This window comes from Delphinus delphis, chromosome 11, assembly GCF_949987515.2.
Source record: "Delphinus delphis chromosome 11, mDelDel1.2, whole genome shotgun sequence".
Classification (NCBI taxonomy): Eukaryota; Metazoa; Chordata; class Mammalia; order Artiodactyla; family Delphinidae; genus Delphinus; species Delphinus delphis.
The window spans coordinates 99,031,673-99,045,056 of record NC_082693.1 but is presented as its reverse complement, the minus strand read 5'-3'; the positions used below and the strand labels follow the sequence as shown (position 1 = coordinate 99,045,056).

Sequence of the window (13,384 nt, the reverse complement as noted above, 5' to 3'; positions counted from 1 at the left end):
ACGGAGAGAGAGCCCCGGGGGTGGGGGTGGGGTGGGGTAGGGGGGTGAGCGAGCGTGACAGCCATTTGTACGCACGGCCCCCGTGCTCGCCCCTCCCTCAGGTGCTCCCCTCGGCCCTCGCCGGCCTGCTGGATCCACTCTGACGTGGAGACACCCCCTTCCTAGGACAGCGCCCGTGAGCCCCGCGGTGTCCCGACAGGCAGATGCTGATGGGCTGCATCAGGAGACACACCAAGCGAGGCCCTGGCCCGCACGGAGCCCAATGGCGGGAGGACCGCCACCACCTCTGCAGGGAACACAGCAAGCACCCAAGCAGGGCGCTCCCCCCCAGGCTCTGCAGCTCCAGCCCTGCCTGGCTGGATGGCTGGCTCTTAGCAGGCAGTGCCAATCGCTTATTCTTTCGTGCCAGGAGCAAACGCGCCATCCCTGTTCTATTATAAAGCATTAATAACACAAGGAGGGGGAAGGCGAGGGCTCGCGGCCACGGCTGGAAGGAAGACCGAGCTCAGGTGCTCGGGGAGGAGCCCAGACCCCAGGCCACCAGATCTGGCGTCCACTCGGGCAGGGCACCACAGCTGGTGTGGTGGGGCCTGCATGGCTCTGGGCTTCTTCACTGACAACAGGGAGGATTCGGGCAGCTGTGCCCACAACGGAGAGCCCGGCGGCCGTACCTGGCCAGGAGGGGACCACAGGAAGCCCACCCTCCCCCCCCCGCTGCACGCCCGCTGACAAAACACGAGCTTCCAGAAGACAGGGCCCGCTCACGCCTGGTTCCCACCAGGGCCGCGGACCCTGCTCAGGAAAGCTGCTCTCCAAATCACAGGGGCCACGGTCCCCATGTGCGCTGAGGAGGCCCAGCCTGGGCTCGGCCAGCTGCCAGGGGTCGGTGACACGCACTCTGGGACGGCCAGACCAGCCAGGCACCCAGAGGCGGCTGCCCTCGGGCCAGGGGCCAGCAGCTTCCAGACAGCGCCCTGCGGCCCCTCGAGTCAAACTCCCGGGGATCAGGCTGTGTGAGAAGTTTGCCGGTCACCCAGAAAACCAGTGATGAAGGAAAAGAAAATCGGCCAATGGACAAATTATCCTCAGTCCAGGGATGAGCCCCCACCGGTGAGGCTGGGGGAGGTTTGGGGCGAGATGGGGAACAGCCCCGTCTGTGTCTGACCAGCCTGGGCAGGACACGGTCTACCCAAGCGCACACTCAGCTTGGCCACCTGAGGATGGGGACAGCCCCACCCACCAGCGAGGGGCCTGGCATCCGCGGCCACGCAGAGCGGAGGACGCTCGGTACTCACAGGGTCCCTCAGCTCGTCACTGTCCCGGGGCGAGGTCCGAGGTATCTTCAGGGGTGTTTCGTCTCCGCATTCGGTGTCCGAGGCGTTTGGAGACTCTGCTAGATCAAGGAAGTCATCTCTCTTGTGACCTCTGAACCTGATCTTGTCCAGCCTCCTTAGCATGTTCAGCACTGAGCCCCTCTGCTTTACCTTAACATGACGCTCGGAGCCCCTGCAAGACAGCGAGGGGGAGGCACGGTCACGGGGTCAGCCGCCCGCCGGCCGCCGCCCTCCCACACCCGGCTGCAGGCCCCAGCCCTGGGCTGCCACCAGGCCCTGCCCTCAGGGAGCAGCCAGTGCCGCTATTCAGGGACCCCAGGGCCCACAGGCTCCCATCTCGTGCCCAGCAGGCCGGGGCCCTCCGTCACCCCCATCCGGCTGGGCTGGCCGCTGAGCTCAGACCCCCGCCGCCCACCCAGGCCAGCTCCCCCGAGTGCCCCACGGGGCAGAAGGAAGCCACGTCTCTCGGTGCAACCTGGAGCAGCAGGGGTGCCGAAGACCCTGGGAAGAGGGGGCTGGGGAGGGGAGGGGGAGACACTGCAGCGAAAAGTGGGGAGGGCCGGCGCGCCTCCTCCCAGGCTCTGACAACCATCAGGACCCACGACCAAGGGCACGCCCAGGACAGCCCCTAGAACGCTGGGCCTCAGGGTGTCTCAGACCCCCTCCGGCCCCGTCCCCTCGCTCCACCTGGCCCCGCCCCCAGGGACACGACCTGAAACACCGTCCTGCTCGCCTGGGCACCCTAGTTCTGCTCTCAGGACCAGCTCAGCCTCACTCGCTCCGAGAGATCTTCCCACACACGGCCAGTCTGGAACCCAGCGCCCGCCCACCTGCCTCCTGGGCAGCCCCCAAGCTGCCGGCGCTGGATCCCTCCAGCCTGGAGGGAGGCAGCAAAGGCCTGGTGTGGTGCCTCTGTGTGCTGGCACGGAGGACACGTGTAAGTTCAAACACACGTGCACACGCCAGAGGTGGATGCCTACAGGGGTGCCCACTCCCCACATCTCTGACCCAACCCGGCCAGGAGAGCCCAGTGGGTGGGGCATAGTGGCCCTTCTGCACGTCCAGCCCACCTCACTCCCAAGCCCACGGCAGGGGCCGTGCGGCCCAACCCCGGTCCCGGTCACACAGTCCCTCGGCCCCCAACGTCTGCAAGAGGCCCTGGGTCCCTGCGGGGCAGGGACTCTGGACACACCTGGGCTCACAGCCTGTCCTTCCACTTCCCACCTTTCTGGCCTCAGCTTCCACCTCTGAAACGGGATTAACCCCGATCAGGCCAAAGTATCCCGAGAATGTGAGATGACGCACGAGCACAGACTACTCAGCCTGGACCAATAAACAGCACGGCGATTTCCTGCAGGGCGACAGGAAGTGGGGTGAGCAGGGTGGAATCCATCAACTCAGCCCGAACCGCCCCAGCTGGGACACTTGGGACAGTTTACGGGGAACCACGAAGGCAGGGGAAAGCACTTCCTGTTTTGGACGGTGCAGGCTCGGAGCCGTTGAATCATGTTAAATCACAGCCCAGGGTGCCTGCCTGCAGCCCTGCGTACCCGCCCCACCTGCCAAGGGGCCTCCACTCCCCCGGCATCACAGCTCAAGGCAGGAAAGCCTGTGAACAGTGGCGGCCCGTGAGCCCCACGTCAGAATGAGCCAGGGCTCCGCTCTACAAGGACAACTGAGGCTGCAGCTCATCGGGGGAGGGTGTGCAGGTGTTCCTGGGACAGATGCTTCTCGGGGCTCACGTGGAACACTAAGGTGGCCCGATGTGGCCTAAGCCTAACCCTAACCCTGGTGTAAAAACCACAGGAAACCCACCATCCCCTGGAGTCCAGGGTAGCCCAGGAGTGGGCAAGGCCACGGGGCTGGAGAAGCCGGTATCCCTGCTCACGTGGCGGGAAAGGGGCACATGGCTGGCCATCTGGAAAGATATCCACGTGAGAAGAGAGAACTTAAGTCCCTAGAGAGAGGCTGACAGTCTACATTAAGAGACTGAAAAAATAAAGACTCAGTCAACCAGACAAAAGTAAATAGACATTTGTTTTAAAGCTGCAATGAGGGGCTTCCCTGATGGCGCAGTGGTTAAGAATCCGCTTGCCAGTGCAGGGGACACAGGTTCGAGCCCTGGTCCAGGAAGATCCCACATGCCGTGGAGCAACTAAGCCCGTGTGCCACAACTACTGAGCCTGTACTCTAGAGCCCGCGAGCCACAGCTACTGAAGCCCACGCACCTAGAGCCCGTGCTCCCAACAAGAGAAGCCACCGCAATGAGAAGCCCGCGCACTGCAACGAAGAGTAGCCCCCGCTCACCACAACTAGAGAGAGCCCACGTACAGCAACGGAGACCCAATGCAGCCAAAGATAAAATAAATTAAATAAAATAAATAAATTTATCAAAAAAAAAAACACCTGCAAAGAAACAGGGGATACATGTAGCAAGCCAGGTACATGAGGACTAATATTTTTGTTGTGAGACAACCTGAACAAATTGGTAAAGATTAGAGGACCTTGGAACACAGACCCACAAACTCCCTGAGCAAGAGGAAAGTTACCCAGTCCTTGTGCAAAAGCCTCCAACTTCACCAAAAAGGAAACAAAAGCCAGCGATGTGGCAGAGGTAGCAGGAAGCAGGAACGTCAACGCCCTCTGAACCAGCGATTCCCGGTCTCGAGATCCGTCCCGGGGCAAATCCAGCACGTGGAGGGCATCTCGGCAGCACCACGGCCAGGCCGGGCGCTCTGAGCACCACGCGGGACACACAGACGTCCCTGGGAGTCTCAGAGGCGGTGACAAAACGTTGCTGCACTGAGGTCACCGTTACAGGCAACTGGCATCTGCACAGACCGCAGGTGACACAGGACCCTGCTTGAGGCTTGCGGGTGGCTGTGAAACTTCTCTCCACGTGTCCTTTCCCATTGCTTTTCTAACTTGAAAACTAAAAGCAAACCGGGCAGGGGAAGTGCAGCCCTGTAAAACCTCCTTCCTTCCGTTTTCAGAAGGAGCTGGGGGACCCCTCCTCCCCCAGCGTCAGATAGAAGCGGGGCGGAGGGGACGGGCCCGCTTCCCTCCTTGCCGGGTCCCGTCAGGCGGTTCTGTCTGGGACTCCCCACCCCGCAGGCGGGAGCTGCCTTCCTTCCTGATTCAGCCCGGCAAGCAAATGATGTGGCCGCCCGGGGAAAGGGGACGACGCGCCAAGTGTCCGCCCTGCCACCATCAGGATGCCGCTCACAGCCCACGCGCCCCCCTGCCCAGCGGGGCCCCTGCCGGCAGCTGCCAGCTCACGCCACGCCAGCCCTGCTCCTCCTGACAGCCGCTCACATCAGCCCTCGGCGAGGGGGGGGTCCCCGAGAGCCCTCTCCATCCCCACGGCCCTGCCCCCGGGCCCCTGGGGCTCCTGGAGAGGCGAGCAGTTCATGCCGCTGCCCAATGAGGACCGGGTGCCAGGACACCTGACCACCCCTCCCAGGCGGGGCCGGGCTGCGAGGGAAGCCCTCCCCGTCACCCCACCCCCCCGGGCTGAGGAGCGGCCCACCCTACCCCGGGACGACCTCATCTCAACTACACTATCCAACCCAGTTTCCCCAACTTCCAGATGAAGAGATGGAAGACTGACACGGATGTTGTCCATGGACGGTGAGAGGGGGTCGGGGGCCAGACACCAAGTGTGACCCAGAGCAAAGCTCTCCCCACAAAGCCAGTGTCAGTGGATGCCGTCTCCACAAAGCTCACCTGCACCTTCCGTCCGGCGGCTGCCATGCGTCCCACTCCCGCCCCAGCCCCCATCCAGCCTTCCCTGGATCCAACCAGCCCCCAAATCCCTGCACACCCACCGCACACTCCCCACAGACCCGGCCCCTCCACGTGCACCCACAGGCCCCCGGGCAGCTCCCTTCACGCCCACCCCTCAAGGTGGGGCAGCCCCTCAGAGCAGGACCTGCTGCCGCCCCAGCTCCCCGTACCTCCATGTGGAAGTAGACGCGCTGGGAGACGCTCCCTGTGGCTACCCTGCTCAGAGCCGCAACATCTGCAAGGGGCCCTGCAGCCGTGGAGGCAAGCAGACAGAGGGACAGGGCGAGGGGAGCCTCCAGGCAGCGACCCTGCGCTGCGGGCCCTCGGCACACAGGACTGAGGCCAGCTCTGGCCCCGGGACACAGAGCACGCTGCTCTGGAAACCCGCTGAATGGCTCCTGGACACACAAAGGCCGCAGTGTCTAGGGAACACTGGACTTGGAAACCACAAAGGACTTTACTTTCCCTCCCAGACCAAGATTTAGAAAAAAGTGGTTCCTGGTCCAGCACTTGCCACGTCCCAGGTCCCAGCCATTCTCCTCGCTGCATGGGGCTCGCGACCCCCGGCCAAGCTCCTGTCTGCGTTCAGACAACCAGCTCAGCCTGGCTTCACCTCCTGTTATCTGGTGGCTCTTCTGCTGATCCCAGGATAAACAACATCCTTTCTCCCAAAGGAAGCAACCCTTGTCCCAAACCATATTCCTGGGGAGTCACAGATGTTGAGCGAGGACGGGACTCTCCCTCCACCCCACCCAAGGCCAGTCCCAGCCGGCCACCCGGCCCTCTGCCAGGTCTCTGTTCTCCAAGAAGACAGCCCCAGAGGCCCACAGCCCTGCAGGACCCCGACATGCACACAGCTCCAGGGCAGCCCGTGGGGCCCTGTGCCGGGCCACCCCGCCCGGGGAGCAGTCTGGGACGCTCGAGACCCAGAAGACACGGGTGACCACTCCCCCCAATCATGCCAGGCTCAAGATGTTGGCTCACGTCCAGTGACCCACGGGTTCCCCCGAACTCGAGGCGGGTCAGGGAGCCACTGCCCCGACCCTGGATCCAGCCTCAGTTAGCGGGACCCCAAACGTTCAGACGCTCTGCTGACTGCACGCCCACCAGCCCCCCCGTGAGCTGGACTCCGGTGACCCACTGTCTGGGGGACATCCCATCGGTAGCTCGACTCCGCCACACTCAGCTCGGAGCTGGAGCCTCCGCGGGCCCTCCTCCTGGGCGGCACCTGTACCAGCAGCTGCCCAACTCAAAACCCTGGAAGGAGCCCTTGATCACATGATCGCTGCACAGCCACCTAAGACAGCAGGGCCCCCGCCTCCCAGCCAGGCTCCACACCTGTGCTGCTCTGCCCCCGCCCCACCCTCCTGCCCAGCCGGGTCTGGTCCAGGCAGCCACACACCTCACGGAGCCCCTTCTCCAGGCGGGAAACCAGAGTCCGGAGCACCCTGCCGAGACCCCTCCCAGGGCTTCCCCCACTGGGCTCCAGCCCTGCCGACCCTCGGGGGTCCTCCAGCCATCACATTTTGTTCCTACTGCGCGCCCAGCACTTCAGGTTCGGGGACGTCCCCATGCCAGTTCCTCCTCTTCCAAGTCCCCCCCTCGAATTCGATCAGCCCGTCTGGTTTGGAGTCCTGCAACTTCCGGCGAGCTCCCTGGTTTAGGATCTGTGCCCCCAGCCCCACCGGTTAGCATGCATGCCCGAGGGCAGGTGCTGAAGGCGCCCGGTCTGTCTCAGCAGGGCAGGCACACGCTGGCCATTCAGGGACAGAGGGGACGTTGCACAAAGGCGGGGCCCCCACGACTGGGCCCTGAGGGCCGGGAGTGCCAGGCCCCCCGCCCTGCGCCGCCCAGCCACAGAGGCCTCAAAGCGAAGGGCTGTCCCTGGACTTTGCCCTCGACCCCTCCTGGCGAAGCAGGAAGTCCCTAAATCCGTGAACACTTCCAGAGCTTAACTCCAAGGCTTCGACAGCCAGGGGCGTTTCTCCAGGAAGAGGCCTGCAGTTCTTCAGGGGCTTTCCGTCCTACACAGGTCAGGCCAAGATGGGCCCTGTGCCAGGAGCGGAGTTTTCTGCACTGTAACAGGAGAGCTGCCCAGGGTCCTGCTGGCTCCGTGACCCCGCCACGGGCCAGGGTGGCCGGGGGTGGGGGTGGGGGAGCCAGTCAGGAAGAGCAGGGGAGCTGGGAGGGCCCCGTTGAAGCTACCACACCCTCCTCTGTGAGCTGGGACCATGCATGCCCTAGCGACACCCCTGCGCGTAGACGTACAAACATTTATTATAACCTCAGTGATAAGGATGCGTTGCACGGGTACAAGCAGTAATAAAACGTCCAACACTCTTTACCGTAAACCCCACACAGCCAAGCCGCACCCACAGGATGCCTGCACTAAGTCGTGCTGAAAGCCTCCCTCCGGCCAGCCAGGACTGCAGCTGACCAACAAGTGCGGGTCCGGCCTGAAGGTCGGCTGACGGCCTTGTTTACGTGAACAGGACACGACAGGTGGGGAAGGAAGGCAGAACCTTATCCGTTTGTCTAGGACGGGAGAGACGTCCTTGCTGAAGCGGACGACAGTATTCTAACAGGAGGAGGTTTCCTCAGCCTCCCCGTGCCTTCCAGTGAAAGCGGCGGAAGTCACACGCGTAACCTTCACCTGCACGTCAGCATTTTCTCCATCACTCTCGTTACTCTAGACAAGCGACAAAATGAGAAGTGAGGCCCTAATCTGCGGTATCTGCCCGTTTCCGTGGTGGAACCGCTCCCATCGTGGCCATGTTCAAGCCACCAAAGTGACGTCCGGCAGTGAACGAGCACACGGGTGGTAAGAGCTGCCCAGGGCCACCGGCCACAGGATTTCCGCCAGGCCCAAGAGATGCTAGCCAGCTCAGGATCATAACCCAGTGAGAAAACGTAGTGAAACAGTTCAGAAACGGGCACCTTCGAGCATTTAACATTGACACCTCTGCTCTCAATATAACTTATCTAACTTTATACACTCATTTTATTAGCGGCCAGCTCACAAAATTCCTGAAAACTTCACAGTCAGCTCTTGCAGGCCCTCGTGAGCTCTAACGCACCACCGCCCCGGTCCCTCCGTCCCAGGCTGTCTCGGCCACGCAGGGAGCAGAGCAGGAAACACCAGTGTCCCCGCCTGACCTCCTCCTTCCCTGGCACAGCTCGGGGGCACAGGTCAAAGTGAAAGTCCCTGAGAGGACCGAAGGGGTCAAAGACAGCCCTGGGAAGCAGGACCCAGACACCACGCTCAGGCAGGCCAGGGGGGCAGGGTAGGGGGAGTGCACAAAAGAACATGCTGGACCCGAGCCTCTATGTGGGGCCCCACGAGCCCAGCGCCAGCGGCAGGGAGGTCAGGCGGGCACACTGTCCTCATGCCCTGCTCATTGCCATCCCGGCCCGGCCCCCTTGGGTCCCCATACAAGACGCCAGGTCTTCCTGGCCTTGGGGACACTGTCCAGACCATTCCCTGCCACCGGCTAACACCCCATTCTTCTACCTCTGGTCCAGCATCCCCTTCCCGTCCAGCCAGGCTGCTCCCACCCTCAGTGACGTCACCCCTGCTCGGGCCCCACGTCGCCATCACCTTGGCTGGAGGGCAGGGCACCGTCACCTGTCAGGTCGGTTCCAACTGTCCTACGTACTGTCGTGTTCAGAGACATCCCTGGGAGCAAGCGGGCTCTGCTGGGCTCCAGACGTGAGCTAAGTCACCTGATGGTCTCGAGACCCCGGCTGCCTCTGCTGCTGACCCTGCAGGTGTCACATGACCTCCACGCCCTGGTTTCCTTGGTCACACAGAGAGGTTAGCGGCAGTCCCGGCTCAGAGGGCAGCCAGAGGATGACGTGAAGCGTGCGGGGAAGGACGCAGGGACCGCCCGGTGAGCAGCAGTAACCATGGGAAAAACTCAGACGCCACTTCCCAAAAGCACTGAACAAATGTCACCACCCTGCATTACTCTCCATCTCCACGGAACCACCGGCACTTTACTTTCGGGGGGGCTGTGGAAGGGAGGGTAAGAGGCTCTGGGACATCCCAAGACCGCCCCCCGCCCCCGGTCATCACCAGCTTCCGAGGACTGCAGACAGTGGGCGACACAGAGAGCTCAGACTAGAGGCCCCGGGAAGCCAGAGGCCGCTTCAGAGAGGACGCAGCATCCTCCGCCAGCCCTCAGGCGCCAAGGCTCAGCTGCGCTCCCAGCTCTGCGAGACCTACGCCCTCTGACCCCCGCCCTGGACCAGCCCCAGAGGGTCAGGAGTGAGGTGTGCAGAGGCTGGTCATGCCCAGCCCTCCCTAAGCCTCAGCCCCCTGGCTGTAAGGCGGCAGTAAGCAAGAGCGGCACCTGACACAGACGTGGGCTGTGCCGACCTGAGGACCCACGCTTGGGCACTCGGGCTTCAGTCCAGGCTCACGAGAGCACAGACCCTGGACAAAAGCCCCAGGCGAGGGCCTGCGGCCCGTGCTGTGGCGGGAGCGGGAGCCCTCCACAGGGCAAGGACCATCCTCAGCACTGAGCCTGCAGGGCCCCAAATCTCAGGAAGAACAACAAGCCCTTCTCCCCACCCCAGGGGTCATGCGTCCTGGTCACAACACTGCGAGGGAAGAGCTGTTGTTAAACCAACTGACAGATGGAGAAACTGAGGCTCGGGGTCAGAGCCTCACCAGGAACACAAGCCAACCTCGCTGCGCTCCAGCCTGCGCCTGCCCAGGCGCCCACCCTCCCCAGCACATGCCTCTGTTCATGCATCCATCACGCTGCCTGAGAGCCCACAGGCCCCCCTGCCTAGAGACCGAGTGGGGAGCCGGGCAGACTGGCCGCACGGCCATTTATCTAAACAAAACAAAGCTAGCAAGAAAACCTAGGGATTAGGTTTGTATAAACCTGTGCTGTATAAACAAGCAACATAAACTAAACAGTAGGAAACGCACACCAGAACTCATTTCTGGTGGAAGCATTCTTTTTCTCAAGCTTCTCCATCACTCTTAGCATCCAGGACTGGGGAAGATCCAGCCAGTGAGACAGCTGGGAGGAAACACCTTCCGGACTCCCAGTATCCGTCATGACTTCCTGCCAGCGTCCTGGCCCAGCTCCTGAAAGCAGAGAGAGGCTCTGGCCCACAGCTGTCTGCAAACAGGCTCTTCTCCAAATGCACTGCAGCCCCAGACCGAACGCGCAGGCTCAGCGAACCCACTCTGCAAAGGGCCCCGGCGGTAAATGTCTTAGGTGTGGTGGCCACACAGCCTGTAACAAGTTCTCACTCTGCTGCAGCATGAAACAGGTGTGGCTCTGGGCCATTAAGAATAGTTACGAAAGCAGGGAGCAGTGGGCGGGCCACTTTTGATGTGGGCCATGGCTGGCTGTCCCCTCGTCTCAAGGCGATAAATGCCCAGCAGAACAGGGACTCTCAACTGGGTCCCAGTACTTACTGGCCCCCTAACAGGGAACTGGGCCCTCACCCAGCACTGGGGTCCCACTTCCAGTGACCTTGCCACTCTCATACTCGGGTGTGGGCCTCGTCATCATCAAATCTTCTTTAGGAAAGAAGAGCTAGGGAACCCGACACGTTGAGAGCCACTCTCTTCTGTCCCACCTGGGCCATGTACCGGGGCTTCCCCCGCCCCCTCCTGTATCTCACCCGAGGCAGAGGGGCCAGCCTCCAGCTCTGACTAGCCCACCACCGGAGGCCACCATCCACACTCAGGTCTCAGGCAGGGCCCCTTGCTCTGCGGTGTGACAAGCAGCACAGTGAAAAAGACCTCAGGAAACGAGGAGCTGGCCCTCCCCACCCCTCCCGCCTGGAGCCCTCCGACCCACACTTCAGTACCAAGCACTGCCCCTCCCCCCGAGGGCTCCCCAACTGCCCCACACCTCCCCCTTTCCCCAGATCACTCTGCTCAAGGGCAGGGATCCCAGCCAGTCCCCACCCCGGCGTCCGGGCCCAGCACGCGGCGTGGCAGAGGACCCCAGTGGGTGAGGGAGGCACATTTTAAAGAACATCCTGGTCCCTCTGCGTGAACCCAGCGCCAAGGTAAATGCACGGGGCCTTAAACAGCGCCCGCAGCGCCCGGGAAAAAGGGCCTCGGGGCACCTCCAAACCACTGGCCTGCGGCAACTTCTTCCTTTTTGGAAACTTGGCCCAGCTGAGGACGAGGGGGCTGGACTACTCGCCCTGGGACATTTACGGGCCCACGGGGGGGGGGGGGGCGGGGGGGGGCTGTCAAGCACATCCGCCACAACAGGCTTTCTGTGTTTAAAACACCACCCAGCGCAGAGACGGTGGAACCCACATTTCCTGCTGAGCTGGCCAAGAAAGGAACACAGCCCCAGGCAGGGCCTGACAGCCGAGGTGCCCGGCCGGCGCACCTTCTGCCTCTGCTACAAAATTCACATCCAGTGACAAAGGAGAAACATTTAAAAATAAATAAATAGACAGGTAGATAGACAAACCCTCCGAGTCCTTTCCGCACGTGCTGCCCAGGTAACCGCCCACCGCGGTCGGCAGTTCAGTCTCACACAGATCTCCCGGCTGGGCTGACGCAAGGTGGCAGGTGGGCTGTGCTGGCACGAGACAAGCTGGGTCTAAGCGCTCCAGAGGCACGTCACGTAGGGGGCGGGGGTCTGCCCTGGCGCGGCTCCCATCCAGCGGGAATGAGGAACAGAGAGTGGTGAGCGGGCAGTGAAAGTCTCACGGGCTGGAGCAGAGGCATCCAGGAGTAACCGTAAGGACAGACCTGCTGGGGCGTTTAATGAGCACCTACCATGCACCAGCTGCAGTCGGTACCAGGACGCAGAGGAGGCTGCTCGCGGGAGGCGATGGCTAGTCCTCGGGCTGACAGCACCAAGGAGGCCACCGTGGGCTGCAGAGGAAGGCACCCTGGACGGAGGGCCTATGCCATAACAAGCCAGAAGGAAACGCTGGGGACGGGCGGGGGCAGACAAGGTGCTCGGGTTCATCTGGGGTCATGGCATGGGACAGCAGGGGAGAGAGGGCGGCCTGACTGGGCCGGCAGGTGTGGACCCATGCAGGGCGCGGAGGCACCAGTGGGAGGGGCGACGGCAGGGATCGCCCAGGATGACCCACCTCACTCTTTACTAACAGCCACGCTTTGTGGAAAACAAGCACGTGCTGGATGCTACCAGGCCTCACCTCACTTAATCCTCCCACACCAGCCTCCGGGACCCCGACCCCTCCACGCCTTGTCTCTGGGCCTGGCACGTGCTAAGAACTTAATAACATGAGCTGCCGCTATTATGGGGCCTCCCCGGCCTCCCCTTCTTAATGAGAAGAGGAAAGTGAGGTTCAGAGAGGGACGCCACAGCTACTGGAGGTGGAAGATGGAGTCCAGGGTCTCGTCCCCCTCCCGCCCGCCCACCGGGTCCTGCTCAGGGACCTGCTCGCGGGGACCAGGGAGCCAGGCTCTCGGAGGTCGCGCCTGGTCAGCAGCAGAGCTGGGGTTCACCGTATCCTCCGCAAACGCTCCGGCCTGATTTTCAGCATGCACGACCGGAAGCATAAACCACAGCCGTGGCGACTACAGAGGACAACACAGCAGTTCCTCAGCAAATTGAAAACAGGACTACCACGTGATCCAGCAATTCCACGTCTGGGTATTCCAAAAGAACTGAAAGCAGGGACTCAAACAGATACCGGTACACCCACGTTCACAGCGGCACAACAGCCACAACAAGGAAGTAACCCAAGTGTCCACCAACCAGTGAATGGATAAACAAAGTGTGGTCTCTACAGAAGGGGGACATCATTCAGCCTTCCAAAGGAAGGAAGCGGTGACACGTGCTACCACCCTGAGGACATTAAGCTCAGTGATATAAGCAGGTCACAAAAAGACAAACACTATATGATCCACTTATGTGAGGCACCCAGGAGTCAAATCCACAGGGACAGAAAGAAGGATGGTGGGGGCCAGGGGCTGGGGGACGGGGCTGGGGAGGGAGTTTCAGATTGGGAAGATGAGGCAGGTCTGAAGGTGGGTGTACATTAACTGTGCACTAAGTACAAGGTGAATGTACTTAAAGCCACTGAACGGCACATTTCAGAGACGGTGTAAACCTTATGTGCGTTTCACCAGATATTTATTGGTATGTATGGTATGTGGTGTTATTTACACATAGTATGTCATGTGTATTTTCCATATTTACGTATAAAGAGAGAGGAAAGGTGGGGAGAATGTCACACAAAACCCTAAAATAATCTATAAACAATGTGATTCCCCTTAAAAGAATAACAAGGGCTTC

The 13,384-nt window shown here is 61.6% G+C and overlaps 1 protein-coding gene across 5 annotated transcripts in view; it reads right to left on the bottom strand.

The window, feature by feature from the left end:
• Positions 1–13,384, bottom strand: part of GRAMD4 (GRAM domain containing 4) — a 78,920-nt gene that overhangs the window by 43,112 nt on the left and 22,424 nt on the right. For 3 of the 5 annotated variants that reach the window (XM_060025832.1, XM_060025831.1, XM_060025835.2), the window contains exon 2: positions 1,296–1,506. In XM_060025832.1, the coding sequence (XP_059881815.1) occupies positions 1,296–1,506 (211 nt within the window). The remainder of the gene's footprint in view (positions 1–1,295; positions 1,507–13,384) is intronic. The other 2 variants (XM_060025833.1, XM_060025834.1) reach the window with 1 other exon arrangement.